Here is an 18877-nt window from a genome sequence, read left to right as displayed (position 1 = left end):
TCTATTCATTGCTGAAACTTATCTGCATTAGAGGCAAACAGTAAAAGTCATCAGCCAAACAAAGGGAATTCAGATGTGTCCCACTGACACATATTCCTTTAATATTTTCACCTCTTTAATTATCAAAAATATTCTTCTAAGGCTACTGCGAATAGTTGGGGCGATACTGAATCATCTTCCCTATCTCCCCCTTCAGTCATGAATTTTCCTCTATTCTGATCAAGTATAATGAAAGCTTATAACAACAAAGTATACATTCTTCAGTATACAGTAACACAAGTTAGTTCAAAACCTTGTTTCACTAAAGCTACTGCTACAGATTTTGTTGAAACTGAGTCAAAATCATTCTCAAAATCAAAGAATCCCCAAGACAATGCAGTAATTCAATTTCACTGGTATGTCCTGTAATTCTGTTTGTGACTTGCAAGTGGTCCGTTGTGTGGACATCCACTTCCAAAGCCAGGATGGTCCTTTTCTTGATTAAAATACAATGCTTTTTCGATACAGCAAGTGAAAATTTTATGTAATTTACATTACAGATATAACTATGATATGTCTATAATTGCACCTTCAAGCCACTTTTCTTGAAAAGAAGAATAATTACAGCAATGTTCCAGTTATGGGCAAATGCCTTCCTCTGCAGACACACTGCAAATACCTCTTGTATTACTTCAAATACAGACTTGATAACTTCTGATGAAACAAATTCAAACTGCATTTCTGAATCATCTGCTGAACTATACAATCGTTTGAAGAAACTTTAAATGCTTATACAATTTTCTCTTTGTTACCAAGTATTGTGCTATATTGACTCTCAAACTATGACACCTACCCTATATAAACCTATATTTTGCTTACTCACATTATTATTGCTTCCAACTGTTTTCTGTTATTGCAGTCTCATTATATCTTCCCACAACCTCCGGAAGACATTTCTTGATAATGTTGTTGAGTACAGCAGGTTTCTGTTACTGTTTGCTTGGCATTTCCACCTTTTATTTAATGACTTCCTTTTTCAACTTGAGATTTTCTTTATTTCTGTTTTTTTTTTTTTTTACTGGAAAAATCTTTTATTGCTTGGGTAAGCACCTATCTTAAATAACTGCACACTTTGTCTATGTAAAAATTTTATTTTCTACGATAGTGAACTTGTTGCTCAATCTCATATGATATGCCACCCCATTCTTAAATACATTCTCATTATCTACATTTAATTCCTATGTCCTTAGTTAATCTCTCTTTAATTCTGTCTCTATTAATGTTTCATGACTTGCAATTAAAAGTGGTTTAGGACTGTTACAGTCTGTATAATTTCTTTACAAATTATAAACGAAATTTATTATATTTTGATCATTTTCATTGGTCATCGATAACATCTCCAGAAAGAAAGTATTTTTGTTCTTGTAAGTTCTACAAATGTATTCACTTCACTTCATGAATTCTGGTATTGGACCCAAAATTTTACACCGGAGAATCATTTGAAAGTTTTTGTCCAACTTTTGGATCAAAGGCTCCCACATTATGCTGTGATTTATCAGTTCTATAGCTCTTTGCAGAGCTCATCTACCTCCCCACCACACTGTGAGCACCTTAGTGCATAAACTTAAATAATTTTCATGAAATATCCTTTGTTTATGTTTAAAGGTGAAGTCTTACTGTTCCGAGAGGCAGGCTTTCAATATCTGTAACATCCTTTTTAACTTCCTCGTTTACAATAAAGTCTACAGGTAAATCTGTTCACTGCACTGTTGTAAAACATTTGTCCCAATTTCAATACTATGTGGTCTTTGTTTTCTTCTGCTATACTTCTGATAATCCATTTCTTTCAGTATTATTTAATTTTTGTCTCAGCTCTGCTAACCTCTCCTCGGATTCGGCAGTTCAATTTGCTATCCAAAAAAGTAACAATGGCTATAATGGCAGGTAGACCTCAGAGGCAGGTAGACCCTGGAGACGTTGGGTTCACTCTCAGGTACAAAAGGGGATTTTTCCCCATTCGAGTCCCTCCACGATGGCTTCCGCTCCACTCAGCCTGTTATCAAATTGAGTTGTTGTTGTTGTGGTCTTCAGTCCTGAGACTGGTTTGATGCAGCTCTCCATGCTACTCTATCCTGTGCAAGCTTCTTCATCTCCCAGTACCTACTGCAACCTACATCCTTCTGAATCTGCTTAGTGTATTCATCTCTTGGTCTCCCTCTACGATTTTTACCCTCCACGCTGCCCTCCAATGCTAAATTTGTGATCCCTTGATGCCTCAAAACATGTCCTACCAACCGATCCCTTCTTCTAGTCAAGTTGTGCCACAAACTTCTCTTCTCCCCAATCCTATTCAATACCTCCTCATTAGTTACGTGATCTACCCACCTTATCTTCAGCATTCTTCTGTAGCACCACATTTCGAAAGCTTCTATTCTCTTCTTGTCCAAACTGGTTATCGTCCATGTTTCACTTCCATACATGGCTACACTCCATACAAATACTTTCAGAAACGACTTCCTGACACTTAAATCTATACTCGATGTTAACAAATTTCTCTTCTTCAGAAACGATTTCCTTGCCATTGCCAGTCTACATTTTATATCCTCTCTACTTCGACCATCTTCAGTTATTTTACTCCCTAAATAGCAAAACTCCTTTACTACTTTAAGTGTCTCATTTCCTAATCTAATCCCCTCAGCATCACCCGATTTAATTTGACTACATTCCATTATCCTCATTTTGCTTTTGTTGATGTTCATCTTATATCCTCCTTTCAGGACACTGTCCATTCCGTTCAACTGCTCTTCCAAGTCCTTTGCTGTCTCTGACAGAATTACAATGTCATCGGCAAACCTCAAAGTTTTTACTTCTTCTCCATGAATTTTAATACCTACTCCGAATTTTTCTTTTGTTTCCTTTACTGCTTGCTCAATATACAGATTGAATAACATCGGGGAGAGGCTACAACCCTGTCTCACTCCTTTCCCAACCACTGCTTCCCTTTCATGCCCCTTGACTCTTATAACTGCCATCTGGTTTCTGTACAAATTGTAAATAGCCTTTCGCTCCCTGTATTTTACCCCTGCCACCTTCAGAATTTGAAAGAGAGTATTCCAGTTAACGTTGTCAAAAGCTTTCTCTAAGTCTACAAATGCTAGAAACGTAGGTTTGCCTTTTCTTAATCTTTCTTCTAAGATAAGTCTTAAGGTTAGTATTGCCTCACGTGTTCCAACATTTCTACGGAATCCAAACTGATCTTCCCCGAGGTCCGCTTCTACCAGTTTTTCCATTCGTCTATAAAGAATTCGCGTTAGTATTTTGCAGCTGTGACTTATTAAACTGATAGTTCGGTAATTTTCACATCTGTCAACACCTGCTTTCTTTGGTATTGGAATTATTATATTCTTCTTGAAGTCTGTGGGTATTTCGCCTGTCTCATACATCCTGCTCACCAGATGGTAGAGTTTTGTCATGACTGGCTCTCCCGAGGCCATTAGTAGTTCTAATGGAATGTTGTCTACTCCCGGGGCCTTGTTTCGACTCAGGTCTTTCAGTGCTCTGTCAAACTCTTCACGCAGTATCTTATCTCCCATTTCATCTTCATCTACATCCTCTTCCATTTCCATAACATTGTCCTCAAGTACATCGCCCTTGTATAAACCCTCTATATACTCCTTCCACCTTTCTGCCTTCCCTTCTTTGCTTAGAACTGGGTTGCCATCTGAGCTCTTGATATTCATACAAGTGGTTCTCTTCTCTCCAAAGGTCTCTTTAATTTTTCTGTAGGCAGTATCTATCTTACCCCTAGTGAGACAAGCCTCTACATCCTTACATTTGTCCTCTAGCCATCCCTGCTTAGCCATTTTGCACTTTCTGTCGATCTCATTTTTGAGACGTTTGTATTCCCTTTTGCCTGCTTCATTTACTGCATTTTTATATTTTCTCCTTTCATCAATTAAATTCAATATTTCTTCTGTTACCCAAGGATTTCTATTAGCCCTCATCTTTTTACCTACTTGATCCTCTGCTGCCTTCACTACTTCATCCCTCAGAGCTACCCATTCTTCTTCTACTGTATTTCTTTCCCCCATTCCTGTCAATTGTTCCCTTATGCTCTCCCTGAAACTCTCTACAACCTCTGGTTCTTTCAGTTTATCCAGGTCCCATCTCCTTAAATTCCCACCTTTTTGCAGTTTCTTCAGTTTCAATCTGCAGTTCATAACCAATAGATTGTGGTCAGAATCCACATCTGCCCCTGGAAATGTCTTACAATTTAAAACCTGGTTCCTAAATCTCTGTCTTACCATTATATAATCTATCTGATACCTATTAGTATCTCCAGGATTCTTCCAGGTATACAACTTTCTTTTATGATTCTTGAACCAAGTGTTAGCTATGATTAAGTTATGCTCTGTGCAAAATTCTACAAGGCGGCTTCCTCTTTCATTTCTTCCCCCCAATCCATATTCACCTACTATGTTTCCTTCTCTCCCTTCTCCTACTGACGAATTCCAGTCACCCATGACTATTAAATTTTCGTCTCCCTTCACTACCTGAATAATTTCTTTTATCTCGTCATATATTTCATCAATTTCTTCATCATCTGCAGAGCTAGTTGGCATATAAACTTGTACTACTGTAGTAGGCATGGGCTTTGTGTCTATCTTGGCCACAATAATGCGTTCACTATGCTGTTTGTAGTAGCTAACCCGCACTCCTATTTTTTTATTCATTATTAAACCTACTCCTGCATTACCCCTGTTTGATATCAAATTGAGTACCAAAGATATTTTCCAGAGGTGAAAGGTGGCCACAGCAATAGGCTTGTCACCTCTTCCTCTCAGTGCTGCAGCATATAAAAGGCTGCATTACAGCTGCAGTGAGGCGAGATGCTTGTTCACGGGTTGAGTGCCACACACTTCATAAAGTAGCAGAAGCAGTTAGATTTCTGAAGTCCACTTTACTGTCTATTTAGATTATCCTAGGGTTTTGAAATGAACTATAGGCTGAAGTTCTTGCTTAAAGCCCCTCAATAACCAGAAAAGTGTAGGCAGACGGGCTCAAAGCCATACAGCAGGCCACTTGTGGCAATATGCTGGCCTGCCATTGGGCCACAGCCTGCCAGTCAGTGCCTGAAACCAGGAGGCAATTCTGTATGCAATGTATGTGGCTAGCAGCCCTAACAGCACAATAAATCCATTTTGGTGCAGATAATTATTGGCTGTTCGAGCGAGTGAGTCATCGGAGCATCGATGCCTTGAATTGGCACTCCACATTCGTCTCGATAGGACCACTTGCCATGCAGGTCTAACTGCCACCAGATGGATCTAGGTTGGTCGGTCGGTCGGTTTGTGGGATGGAAGGGACCAGACTGCTATGGTCATTGGTCCCTTTTTCCAAAACTCCAAACACCCACACAGAATAAAAACTAACAATGGAACAGACAACAGACGACACGGGACAAGAAAGACTTAGACAGAGACCGGACAAAAGGTATTAAAATAACACAGAGTGCGACAGTGGTTGGCCGACCGTAGAGAGAAAAAAAGGAAAAGCCAACCACTGAGAAACACACTAAAAACTTAGTCTAAAATCGTAGGCCAAAGGCCAGACTCGACACAAAAAAAGACAAACACTTAGATTGAGTGACAAAAGCCCCCTGCCCGAATAAATAGCAAAATTGAGCCTGCCGTGGCAGTGTTATCTGTTAAAAGGGCAGGGAGCGTATCGGGCAGCACAAATTTCTGCCCGAGCACAGCTAAAAGGGGACAGGCCGACAAAAATGTGGACCGCCGTGTATATATATCCTGTTAGCAAAACACATTGCAGCGATTTATGCCTGACGAGGGTCGCTGATACGTCAGTTATCAATCTGTGTTCTGTGAGTGAGATAGCACATATGTGAATATTATAACATCGATTGGAAAATACTGGGAGCTGAAAGTCAAGTTGACCGCCATTTAACCCGTAAATATGAGGCACTTTAATGACAGTGAATAATAGAAGTAACATTACTCGCAAAGTTATTCAATATCAAAGCTAGCTTACTGCGTAAATCTAACTACTTTATGTATGTAAGTAATTCTGAATTGAACAACTGATACATAAGCTATACAACCAGGAATGTGCCCTGACAGTCACTTTCTTCTTCATACTCGTATTAGCAGTTGTGCTGCTAAGAATGTGCACAGAACAAATGCTCAAACCTGAGTACAGCAGCTGACACTACCTGGCTGCCCTGGACATTGCTCAGACGTGTCGCAGCGTCAACATCGGCGACCCAAGCGCCTGCCGAGAGCCGGCGCCCCACGTCCCCCTCTGCCTCAAACTGCAGACCACCGTGTAAGCCGCCCTGCAGCGACATAAAGGCGGGTCCTCACGGCCCAGTAAATATCTGTGCGTCAGCCGGGTGTGGCCAATTCGGAGCTGACAAAGGACGACCGAGTCCCTGCGAGTGGCTCGCATGGACGACCGCCACACAGTCGTCTCCTTGATAGCACGGAGTTTATTCGGTGTGGTCAGATCGCGCCATTCAGTGTCCCAAAGTGCGAAAACTTTCTGGCGTAAGACTGCTCGCAAATCAGTCTCCGGGAGGCCAATGTCCAGAGTTGGTTTACTGGCGGCCTGTTTGGCCAAGTGGTCAACATGTTCATTGCCCGGGACGCCGACATGACCGGGGTTCCACACAAACACCACAGAGCGGCCGCAACAGGCAAGGGTATGGAGGGACTCCTGGATAGTCATCACCAGATGAGAGCGAGGAAAACACTGGTAGATAGCTTGTAAACTGCTCAGGGAGTCACTACAGATAACAAAGGACTCACCTGAGCACGAGCGGCTATATTCTAGGGCACGAAAGATGGCGACCAGCTCAGCAGTGAAAACTGCTGCTGCCAGCCGGCAATGAGTGTTGTTCAGAATGGTCCCCTAGAGTGAGAGCATAACCGACACGACCAGCAACCATCGAACCATCAGTGTAAACAACGTCAGAGCCCTGATACATGGCAAGGATGGATTGAAAGCCGCGGCGGAAGGCCTCAGGAAGGACAGAGTCCTTCGGGCCCCGTGCCAATTCGAGCCGAAGGCAGGGGCGGGGCACACACCACAGGAGTGTACGCAGAGGGGCCCGGAAAGGAGGTGTAAGAGGGAAAACCCCAAGCCCGGAGAGAAGCTCTCCGATGCGGACCGCGATCGTACAACCCGACTGGGGCCGACGTTCCGGGAGATGGACGACCGATTGAGGGAACAGGAGACGATAATTAGGATGTCTGGGCAAGCAACAAACGTGTGTAGCATAAGCGGCCAGTAAACGTTGGTGCCGTAACCACAGTGGAGGGACACCTGCCTCCACTAGTATGCTGTTCACAGGGCTGGTCCAGAAACCTCCAGTGGCAAGTCAGATCCCTCTGTGAAGGATGGGGTCCAGCACCCGCAATGCAGAAGGGGACACTGAACCATAAGCCAGGCTCCCAAAATCCAGACGGGACTGAATTAATGCCTGGTAGAGCCATAAGAGGTTAGATCGGTCGGCTCCCCAGCTGGTGTGGCTCAATCATCACAGAGCATTAAGATGCCGCCAACACATCTGTTTAAGCTGCGGAATGTGAAGGAGCCAAGTCAACCGGGCATCAAAAACCACACCCAAAAACTGATGTGTCTACACCACAGCAAGAGGTTTGCCGTCAAGATAAAGCCGTGGCTCAGGATGAATAGTGCGTTGCTGGTAGAAATGCATAACGCAGGTCTTGGCAGCCGAAAACTGGAAGCCATGCACTACAGCCCAAGACTGCGCCTTGCGGATAGCGCCCTGCAGCTGATGTTCAGCAGCTGCAATGCCAATGAAGCGATAGTCGAGGCAGAAGTCGTCAACATAGAAGGAAGCTGAGATAGACGTTCCCACCGCCGCAGCGAGCCCATTAGTTGCAATTAAAAACAGGCAGACACTTAGGACAGATCCCTGCGGTACCTTGATCTCCTGAACTCGGGGGGAACTATGGGAGGCCGCAACTTGCACGCAGAAGGTACGATGCGACAAAAAATTTCGTATGAAAAATCGGCAGTGGGCACTGAAGTCCCCAACCATGAAGTGTAGAGAGGCTGTGATGTTGTCATGTCGTATCATATGCCTTCCGCATGTCAAAAAAGACAGCGACGAGGTGCTGACGGTGGGCAAAGGTCGTACGGATGGCAGACTCCAGGCTCACCAGATTATCAGCGGCAGAGCGGCCCTTACGGAATCCTCCCCGAGACGGAGCCAGAAGGCCCCGAGACTCGAGTACCCAACTCAACTGCCGGCTCACCATGCATTCGAGCAACTTGCAAAGAACTTTGGTGAGGCTAATGGGGCGGTAGCTGTCTACCTCCAGTGGGGTTTTGCCAGGTTTCATAACGGGGATTACGATCTTTCCCACCATTGCGACGGGAACTCACCCTTGACTCAGATACGGTTGTAAAGGTCGAGGAGGCGTCGCTGGCAGTCCACTGAGAGGTGTTTCAGCATCTGACAGTGGATGCGATCGGGCCCGGGAGCTGTATCAGGGCAGGTGGCTAGGGCACTTTGGAATTCCCACTCACTGAATGGAACATTGTAGGATTCAGGATGGCGCGTGTGAAACAAAAGGCTCCGACGTTCCAACCGCTCTTTAATGGAGCGGAAGGCCAGTGGGTAATTTGCAGAAGCGGAACTCAAAGCAAAATGCTCTGCCAAGCGGTTTGCAATTACGTCTGAGTCAGTACAAACTGCTCCATTCAGTGAGAGCGCAGGGATGCTGATAGGGGTCCGATAACCATAGAGGCGCCTAATCTTGGCCCAAACCTGCGATGGAGAGATATGGAGGCCAATAGTGGAGACATACCATTCCCAACACTCCTGCTTGTGTTGGCAAATGATGCGGTGGGCCCGTGCACAGAGTCGTTTAAAGGCGACGAGGGTTTCTAATGAGGGATGCCGCTTGTGACGCTGGAGCGCCCGCCTGCGATCTTTAATCGCCTCGGCAATCACAGGCGACCACCAAGGCACAGTCCTCAACCGAGGGCAACCAGAGGAATGGGGAATGGCAGATTCTGTGGCAGTAACAATGCCGGTGATGACCAAGTGAACCACCGCATCAATGGCTTCATTGGAAAGAGGCTCAACAGCGGCAATGGAGGAGAACAAGTCCCAGTCAGCCTTATTCATAGCCCATCTGCAAGGGTGACCAGAAGAGTGACACTGTGGCAGTGACAGAAAGATCGGAAAATGGTCACTACCACACAGGTCAACATGCACACTCCATTGGACAGACGGTAAGAGGCTAGTGCTGCAGATCGAAAGGTCGATGGCTGAGCACGTGCCATACGCCACACTGAAATGTGTGAAGGCACCATCATTTAAAATGGAAAGGTCGAGCTGTGCCAATACATGCTCAACGGTGCTGCCTCTGCCCGTTGCTACTGATCCACCCCACAGAGGATTATGAGCATTGAAGTCGCCCAGTAACAGGAAAGGTGGTGGTAATTGGGCTATCGGCACAGCCAGGACACGCTGCGGGACATCACCATCCGGTAGAAGATACAGACTGCAGACAGTAACAGACTCGCTGTGAAACAAGTGAAGGACATAGATGTAGACGCCACCAGATACCCTTTCATAAGCTGCCCGGTTCTTATAATAACCCCGATAGCCATGGAGGGCGGGAGTTCGCATTGCTGGGAACCAAGTTTCTTGAAGAGCAATGCAGAAGAAAGTGTGAAGGCTGAGAAGTTGTCGGAGTTCAGCAAGATGGTGGAAGAAACTGCTGCAGTTCCACTGGAGGATGGCATTGTCCACAGCTGAGAAAGGTGTGAAGGGACAGGGGAGGCAGATTATGCCACTAGGTCACTTGCTACCCACACGAGTGACATCCATTGTGTCCGAGGGTTCGGCGAGATCCAGGGCCTCAGCAGACGCCAGAATCTTGACCTCATCCTCAGATGCTGAGCTTGTAGGAAGCGGTGGGATGGGTGCCACCGATATGGCTGGATTCTTGGGAGCCTTTTTCTTTTTCAGCTTTTCGCGCTGCGCCTTTGGTGGTTCCGGCTGGGAGGGCTTCACCGGGTCAGCCTCAGGGACGGACAAGGACTGTGAAGCCCTACGACCAGCGACCTGTGGTTGCTTCAGCCACTGGCGGGTGTCCACTTTTCCACTGGTGTGAACTTGCGAAGGGAGGTCCCCAAGCGACCCCTTCCTGGTGAGAGGAGCCGAAGAAGTCTTACGCTTCTCCGGCTGGGAAGTGGTGATGTCCCCGATGGTTGGGGGGGGGGGGGGGGGGGTTGTTCCTGAAGTAGATGGAGCAGGAGCAACAGGGAGTGAAGTGACCCCCACAATCAAGGGGGCAGGTGGATTCTGACGGATCATAGAGCCAACCGTACGTGACGACATGGGAGATGGGAGAACCGTTGTTGCAGCAGCGGCGTAGGTTGACGTCATTGGCACAGGATGTAGCCTCTCATATTTCCGCTTACCCTCAGTGTAGGTCAGGCGGTCCAGGCCCTTATATTCCATGATCTTCTGATCTTTCTGGAATATCCTACAGTCCAGCGAGCAGCGGGAATGGTATTCTCTGCAGTTAGCACAGATGGGAGGTGGGGCACATGGAGTATTGGGATGCGAAGGACGTCCACAATCTCGACATGTGATGCCGGAAGTACATCGGGATGACATATGCCCAAACTTCCAGCATTTAAAACACCGCATCGGAGGAGGGATATATGGTTTCACATCACAGCGGTAAACCATCACCTTGACCTTCTCGGGTAAGACATCACCCTCGAAGGCCAAGATGAAGACACCGGTGGCTACCTGATTATCCCTCGGACCCCGATGGACGTGCCAGAGGAAGTGAACACTTCATCGTTCTAGGTTGGTGCGTAGTTCATCATCTGACTGCAGAAGAAGATCCTTGTGGAATATAATACCCTGGACCATGTTTAAATTCTTATGGGACATGATGGTAACTGAAACATCCCCCAACTTGTCACAAGTGAGCAACCTCCGTGACTGGGCAGAGGATGCTGTTTTGATTAGAACTGACCCAGAGCGCATTTTGGACAAGCCCTCCACCTCCCCGAACTTGTCCTCTAAATTACCAGGGGCTCTCACCATGGGCGCCACCCAGCCATTGCAAAGACCACCTGGCAGGATGGCCTTTGCCAGGAGTCCTGATGCCCCAGAAGGATAGGCATCTACTACTCGGCAAATGTGGGGAGGTAGCAGCTCAGGCATCATCAGCAGTGCGATCCCTGTGTAGTCAGGGGGCTACCACGAAGAGGGTACATGACGACCCCACCACAACGGACTGGCTACCATGCTGGATGTCAGGTGTCTAATATCCATGTATACCACAAGGGCGAAGATGGAAGTGCACAATGGAGGGAATGTATGCTACCCGGAACACACTGCAGCTGATGTGGCCAGAAGGCAGATCTTAGGGCAAGATGGATTTAAGATGCACCACGTAAGGCGTCCTTCCCCAAATGGTACACATTAACAGAAAATTTTGAAATGTAGTGGTCAAACCCCTTAGCGGACCATCACATTAAGGCCGAAACGTTGTGTGGTGTGCAGAGAGGCAGGAATACCGCAGACCTATTCTTACCCCCGGACCCACAGGGAGTCCAGATGGATCTAGGGTTGAACTGTGGTTCTCCTAACCACTGAGCATACTACCAGCCAGCCAGTCTCACTTTCAGCCCCTCACACTGCCAGCTGGGCCAAGTGAACTCCCATCGGAATGCCATGCTAGCTTTAGTTGTTGGCTCCTGATGCTACTCAGTGCCTTGACAAGATGCTGGGGACCCCACGGCATGTGCAACCTTCAAGGGTGCCACTTCTATGATACCAACATGAAGACGATGTGGGTCAACACCAAGCTATGCCACACAGCAAGAGTGCACACCTGTAGCTGCACTAAGCTTGTTTTGCTGCAGCCACTTCACTTTTCCAATGGACCCCTGCAGCCCTTGTCATACGATCAATCCCACAACGCCCAAGAGGGAGAGCCACATGCCATCTTGACAACTAGAAGAACAGCTCTTCCAACTCCTCCTCCTCCCCCCCCCCCCCATACCACACTGCACACCACACTATTACACCTCATTTGTCTACTCCGATTATTATTTCATCTGGACTACAAATCCACTGTGCCAGGAATTTGTACATGTTAGTAAGATTTCTAACAAACCTATCCATGTTACACCAGCCTGCAGGTCACCAAGCATTTGGCAAGATATATGAACAGTGCTATACTTTGACAAAACTATGCCCACATTTGTCTCCAACTGGACCTGCACGTTTCTCGATCACAGAGTTTAGTATCAACAAGATCAATGTATTAGGTCAATCTTATCCATAATAAATTTAGCTGAGAGGGTAATATACTGTCTCATCAAGCTGCTTCCTGTGTTGATTGGCAAATGGCCCACCTACATTTGAGGCTGAAAGTAATCCAGAGAAACTGCTACCTTAGGGTTACTAACAGCTGCATGAAATGACTGTCTGGATGGGATACTGGGATCAACCCTAGCTGTTGTTCTCAATTCTCCAATAGATATATCACCTTCTGGTGGCTACAGCAAAGACACATTAGAGTTGATGGTGACAAAGTTCAATTCTTCGAGTCCTTATAGCAAATACAGGTAATAACAGTGCTTTGTAGCCCTTGAGTAATTATTTTAAATCCCAACATGTAGCTAAACATTGCTGGCAGAATTTATGAATAGCAGAATGGTGAACATTTAACCACTGTCAGTACTTGTAAGGAGCGAAATTCACCAATAGCTCTCCACTACAGTCTATCTGGTAAATGATGCCTCAAGTTGACGTTTAAGCTGCTGTCTTTCATTTTCAAAACACCAATTGCCATCATTTCTCCAAATATGCAGATGGTTCATTCAGACTCCAGTGTCACTTTTGGGTGTGGTAGTTTGTCCAGCACTACTGTGGTAAAACCACACTCGCCTACAGTGTCTATTGCTTCATTTTTATAAACTGTTGCAGCTTTTGTGACCGGCTAATTTTGTGGAAACCAGTGAAAATTTTGTCAGAATTCATTTATGAACTATATTTACAGTAAAAACTGCCACTTTCTAAATGTACTCACTGAAAGAACAGAGCTGGTGATACTGTGATATGGCATGCAGAAGTAATCTTTCAAAACTGGACAGAATTCCTGAAATGTACACACTCTGTGGGGATTTAGAGAAAAAGTTTACAACCTCGGTCTCAAGGTAGGTAAGCATTCCCTGAAAAAAAATCGAAAACAAAATAACATTACAAATGTGATCAATGTAATGGAATGTTCATAATTTAGCAGCACATTGAGCACAAGCATACTGTGAATAGAACAAACTCCACAAATAGTAAGTGTAGAAATGAAAATGGAACAAAAGCCTGGTGGATAAAATCATTTCATGCTGAATAATAAAAAGAGAAACAAAAAGAATACCCAGTTGGAAGAAATTACTTTTACACTTTTATCTATTTTGGCTTACCCAAAAAGTACACCCCCTGCGCTCTCTCTCTCTCTCTCTCTCTCTCTCTCTCTCTCTCTCTCTCTCACACACACACACACACACACACACACACACACACACACACACACACACACACAGAGAGAGAGAGAGAGAGAGAGAGAGAGAGAGAGAGAGATAATTACTCAAAATTGCTGCTGCTTGTAAATGAATGTTGTACAAGCCTTCTCTCTCAACATTTTTTAAATAGATAGGAATAATTCTAACATATCAAAAATTTATTTTACTCCTACTTTTTGACCATGGCTTTGCCACTCTGGGATCCACAACTGGACAACTGCAATCCAAAATACTGCCAGAAAAATGGAAGTATCTATCACAGTTTGTGGAATGTTTAACATATTTTCAACTAACCACTGACACATCAGATTCTCCAACATTATAATACTAAATGCTCATTCTTTTACTGCAAACTAGTATTATTAGGTAAAAGTTATCATTTAAGCAAACTTATTCAGAATATACTGTTTTCTTCTTACAATTAAAAAGTTAGGTACGATGGAAGACTGAGAAAAATTATACAAATGTACAGAAAAGTCAGAAAAATTGTTAACTCCAAGTGGCATGCCTCAGTGAAAGAATAAAGAGTAAACAACAAGTATTTCGCAAGTATCTCTTTGGGTTCCCACTTTGATTTGACTTGTAATACAATATTAGCAACTGTCTCTGTTTATTGGTGCTGTTAAGTTAAAATACTTGTATAGGTTGACATTTGTCTTGTGATTTCTAGTACATAATTGTAGAGGCAAGGACTATCCACCACAATAATAATAATAATAATGATGATGATGATGATGATGATGATGATGAGAGATGCCTTAAACTGCATATTTGCGTTACACAGCTGTAATACGCATTCTGTATTATGTTTTGAAATACCTGAGGTATGCAAATGCAGTCTATGTGTACCAGCACTGTCAGTGTCTTTTACACCAACACACTGCAAGATGTTTACTGTTTGATCAATGAGAACTAGAATTGCACTCTACCAAAACTATGGTACGGTGGTTTTGGTACACTACATAAATGACATAGTAAAGCGTAGGACTACTGGTAGAACTGGTAGGGAAGAAACATGAATGAATGTGTAAGAGAGAAAATAGGATATAATGGCTTCTCTTTGTTTTTTATTTATTTGGTTGGATGTTTTGCACATAATTAGAACTGCATGTCTTTCAATAAATAATAAAAATTAGTTGATTTCATAACTTCTCCACTTTTATGTAACCACAGAAATTAATTCTGATGCAAGTACAGTTTACATGCACAAACATAAAAACATTTGTACAATTATTATCGTTATTTTGTACTCAACAGAATGTTCTTCATCATGATCGAAGGCAAGAGTTGTTACCAATAAATGCAAAAGTTGCTTATGAATAACAGAAACATGTTTTACAGAAGTTTGACAAAGTATTGAAGTGATGTTTGATATATTTTTGTTTCACTTTTTTTTTTACCCTTTTGTTTTTCTAACACTTTATGATAAATTTGCATCATTCTCTTTATTTTTACAACATCCCTCTGTTTCATGTTACAAATCAACAATTTTTGAATAAAACCTGTATTAAACATTGATAATTTCAGTTTTTCTATAAATACTGTTTATTCTCACGAAACTACAGGCAGGAGGGTAAGTATGCAGAACAAAAATGTTCCGTAGGTTCCCTGGCCCTTTATATATCCTCGCTCAGTTTCTAGATGGTTCACCACTTCTGGATTTTAGGGGAATATAGTAAGACACTCATTGCAAACGTAAAGAAAGCAAAGGGATCATATGAGATAACATCCAATAGTGCACTACAGATCCAATATACAGGTAACGTGGGTATGACCTTAACTGAGCAAAGCTACCAGGGGAACTACTGTACACTAAGCTTACTTTGGCAGTATATGGCACTTTTATAACTCTAATCTGAGCCCATCTCATAAAGGATATTTCCGCAATTCTATTATCTTCAGTTATTAGATTGGAGAACCTAATGTCCTTCCTAGTCCTCCTTGAACTGAGGCTCCACAAAATAATAATACTGGATGACTCAGAATTCTGTAGCAGACATTTCAAGTAGTCTTCTTTCCTTATGAAGAGTGTAGCATTATGAAAACAATATAATTGTCTTTTGATTCCCTGTCAGTCAGTACAATTGAAACAATATCCTTACTCTTATCATGAGTGGTATTGGAAGAATAGGAAAGAACAAACATATCAGTTGGAAGCTTGAGCCAGCAGATATGGTTATTTTATAACTAAAATCAAATATCTAGTGTTAAGTCCAGTGACGAGCTTAAATATAATGTAACGGATCTAACATATTTGTTACACGTATTTTAAGTTCTCCAATTAAGGTATCAAAAATAAACTTACCACAGGTACATGAGATCTCTTCAGCACATTTCTGACACCACTTTTAATCCTCTGAAACTCCTTCCCAGCACTGTTCTGAGAGGAGTTAAAAGGGGAAGAGCGTTTTTTTGGGCTGTGTTCAATGATTTTTTTCTGCACTTCTTCACTGCTCTCCATGAATTCATACCATTTCTGAAAAAATACATTAAATACTAAACGGAAATTCATGAAAAATGCACATTTATATGAAATATAAACCAAAATACGTTTGTCAAAGAAATGAACTCATTGCAACTATCATTAAATTAGAGAATTACTTCTGGTATTGTAAGCACAGTGTTTGGTAGTGCACTACCTGCAAAAATCAGATGCTGGTCCGAATCCTGGCCCCTTACAGTTTTAATTTTTCACATATAATTATCATTAAATTATTTTACATACCATTTTTCACAAGTTTAACTACTATGGATCAAAATTCAATGGATCCTGCAATGCATAATGTGAACTGTCACATTGTAACCACAGTCAAGTCCCAATCCAAAAGCGGGTCATCAATGAAGTACGACAGTTGTCACCGAAAGTATTTTCATTAAGAACAGCAATGTACAGACAGAACACAAGTGTTTCTATTTATGCAAACATAAAATATTCCTGAATATGCAATCACAAACATAAAAAATTTAAAGAACATTCTAGAAATGGTAAATACTAAATAACAAATAATTGCCACAACAGCCAGTGACTCTAACCACTACTCCACAGTGCATGCGGCGCATCTCGCAACATTTCTCCCTCTCCTGGGGATACCGTTACCTGCTGTTTTGTAAGTTCTCACTGGAGCTGTCTGTCCCTGGTAGCTGACTGGTCCGCGTGATGGAATGTCATACCTAATGACCCATGTTTGATTCCCGGCTGGGTCGGAGATTTTCTCTGCTCAGGGACTGGGTGTTGTGTTGTCCTTATCATCGTCATTTTATCCCCATCGACTCTCAAGCCACCGAGGTGGCATTACCTCGAAAAAATTGCTCCAAGCTAACGGTCTGCTCGATGGGAGGCCCTAACCACATGGCATTCCCATTCCACTGGAGCTGACTATAGCATCTACATCTTCTCTGTATAGCAGTTCTGGCAGATCCTCAGTTTCTGTTAATACTGTCACATGCTTTTCCCTATTATGATCACTGAAGGTAGCCCCTCCTGTCAGGAAATGGCGAAAGACAGCACTTTAGTAACTTTTCCAGTAGCCCTAGTTTCTGCAGACATAAAAAATCCATACCAAGTCTCCAGGCCTATATCTCACTGGCTGGTGCTTAGCTTCATTGCACTCTCAGTCATTCTCCTTGGTGTCCAGAGCCTGTAGGCAAACCAGCTGTCATAGTTATTCAGTCCTTGTGTTGTTTTTCACATAGCCATCCTGAGCACTGTTCGGTTCAAATTGGAACAGTGTATCCAATGCTGTTTTGGCCTCATGACCATGGAGCAGAAGCACAGTGTGAAGTATGTAGGGTCTTGCTTCATAGGGCTGTATGTGAATATTATGGCAGGTAGTTTTGTACCCAAATCTCTGTTCACTATCAATGCACATTGAGAGTATATCTGCCAATGTCTTATTAAAGTGTTCTGTGAGGTCACTCATCTGTGGGTGGTTAGCAGTTGCCATTGTGTGAGGGATGACAACATCAAATTACCTCTACTGGAAAATTTTCCCATGATCAGAGATCATCACACAGTGTGCTCCATGCTTCAAAATGATGTCTTCTACAAGGAACCTTGCAATTTCTAGACCTTCAACAGTTGGCACAGCTTTGGTGACAGTTTAGTGGGTAGGGTAGTCAGTGTGGTCTATTGTCGATAAATTCCCATTTGTCAACTTCAGCAGCCTCCCAGGAAGTCATTCCCAATTCAGTGGAGTTGCACTGTGCAGGTGGAATTGGTACCAAATGTCCTGGAGGTAAATGCAGTATGTGCTTCCATCACTGGCATTCCTTACAGTCTCTCACATAGTGTGTAACAGATTGGTAAAGACATGGCCAGTGATACCCGCATCTGATCCTGTTTAGAGTCTTCATGAATTCCAGATGACCAGATGTTGAACCTCTCGGAAAAACTTCAGGATAGCTGGCCATACATGAGTTGCCTCATTGAACCATAGTTCCTTTTATACACTGTTCCCTTTTATAAGTGGAATTCTCCTTTGGTTGGTTCATCCTCCTTCAAGGTTTCTATTCTTTTCATTAATGCTTCCCTCTGTTCAACAGCAACATCATTCAAGGCAGTGGTACCAGATTTTGTTCACCCTGCTGTGTTCTGCCAAAAGATTCCTTGAAAGGCAGTCAGTGTTCTCATGTTTGCAGCCACTTTTATATATCACTGGGATATCATACTCCTGAAGCCTAAACGCCCATCTCGGCAGTCCTCCTGATGGACATTCATTCATGCTGGTCAGCCGGCAGAGAGAGTGGTCATCTGTCACAACAATGAATGGTTTGCCAAATAAATATAACAGGGACTTGTTGATGGCCCACAGAATTGCAAGGCAGTTGTAGAGTCCTTTACCTCATATTGCGAGAGTACTCTGGAAGCATAAGCTATCACCTTTTGAGCACTTCTCGAATGTGTACTAGAACTAGAGCTGGAAATGATGGTTGCACTTTCTTTATGGACAAGGAAAGAACTTCCTTGCACCTTAATCCAGGAAAATTGTGTGTGTCCCTGAAGTAGTTTTGTAAGGGATGTATCTTGGTACAGATGTTCTTTATAAATTGCAATGGAGTATCTGATATCAGTCTTTAGTAAAATGGAAATCACACTCTCATCTTTCAAATAAGTAGCATCCATCATAAAATCCTTAGATTTTATGAATTATTTTGGTTATGATAATGTAACAACAAAAGTAATCAAAGAGTGCTCATGCGAGTTGAGTTCTACCTTAAGTTATTTGTGTACTCAATCCATTATCAGCGGAACATTTCCAGACTTTCTAAATAACGCTAAAGGTGAGCCTCT

General features: G+C 43.3%; 1 protein-coding gene across 3 annotated transcripts in view; it reads right to left on the bottom strand.

Moving 5' to 3' along the window:
* The window catches only part of LOC126471440 (R3H domain-containing protein 4-like), a 113888-nt gene that overhangs the window by 36437 nt on the left and 58574 nt on the right, over positions 1 to 18877 (bottom strand). For all 3 annotated transcript variants that reach the window (XM_050099610.1, XM_050099611.1, XM_050099609.1), the window contains exons 4-5: positions 15893 to 16063; positions 13098 to 13239 (exon numbers count right to left, since the gene is read on the bottom strand). In XM_050099610.1, coding sequence (XP_049955567.1) covers positions 13098 to 13239; positions 15893 to 16063 — 313 coding nt within the window. The remainder of the gene's footprint in view (positions 1 to 13097; positions 13240 to 15892; positions 16064 to 18877) is intronic.

This window comes from Schistocerca serialis, chromosome 3 (genome assembly GCF_023864345.2).
Source record: "Schistocerca serialis cubense isolate TAMUIC-IGC-003099 chromosome 3, iqSchSeri2.2, whole genome shotgun sequence".
NCBI lineage: Eukaryota > Metazoa > Arthropoda > Insecta > Orthoptera > Acrididae > Schistocerca > Schistocerca serialis.
This window is presented reverse-complemented; position numbering and strand designations above follow the sequence as displayed.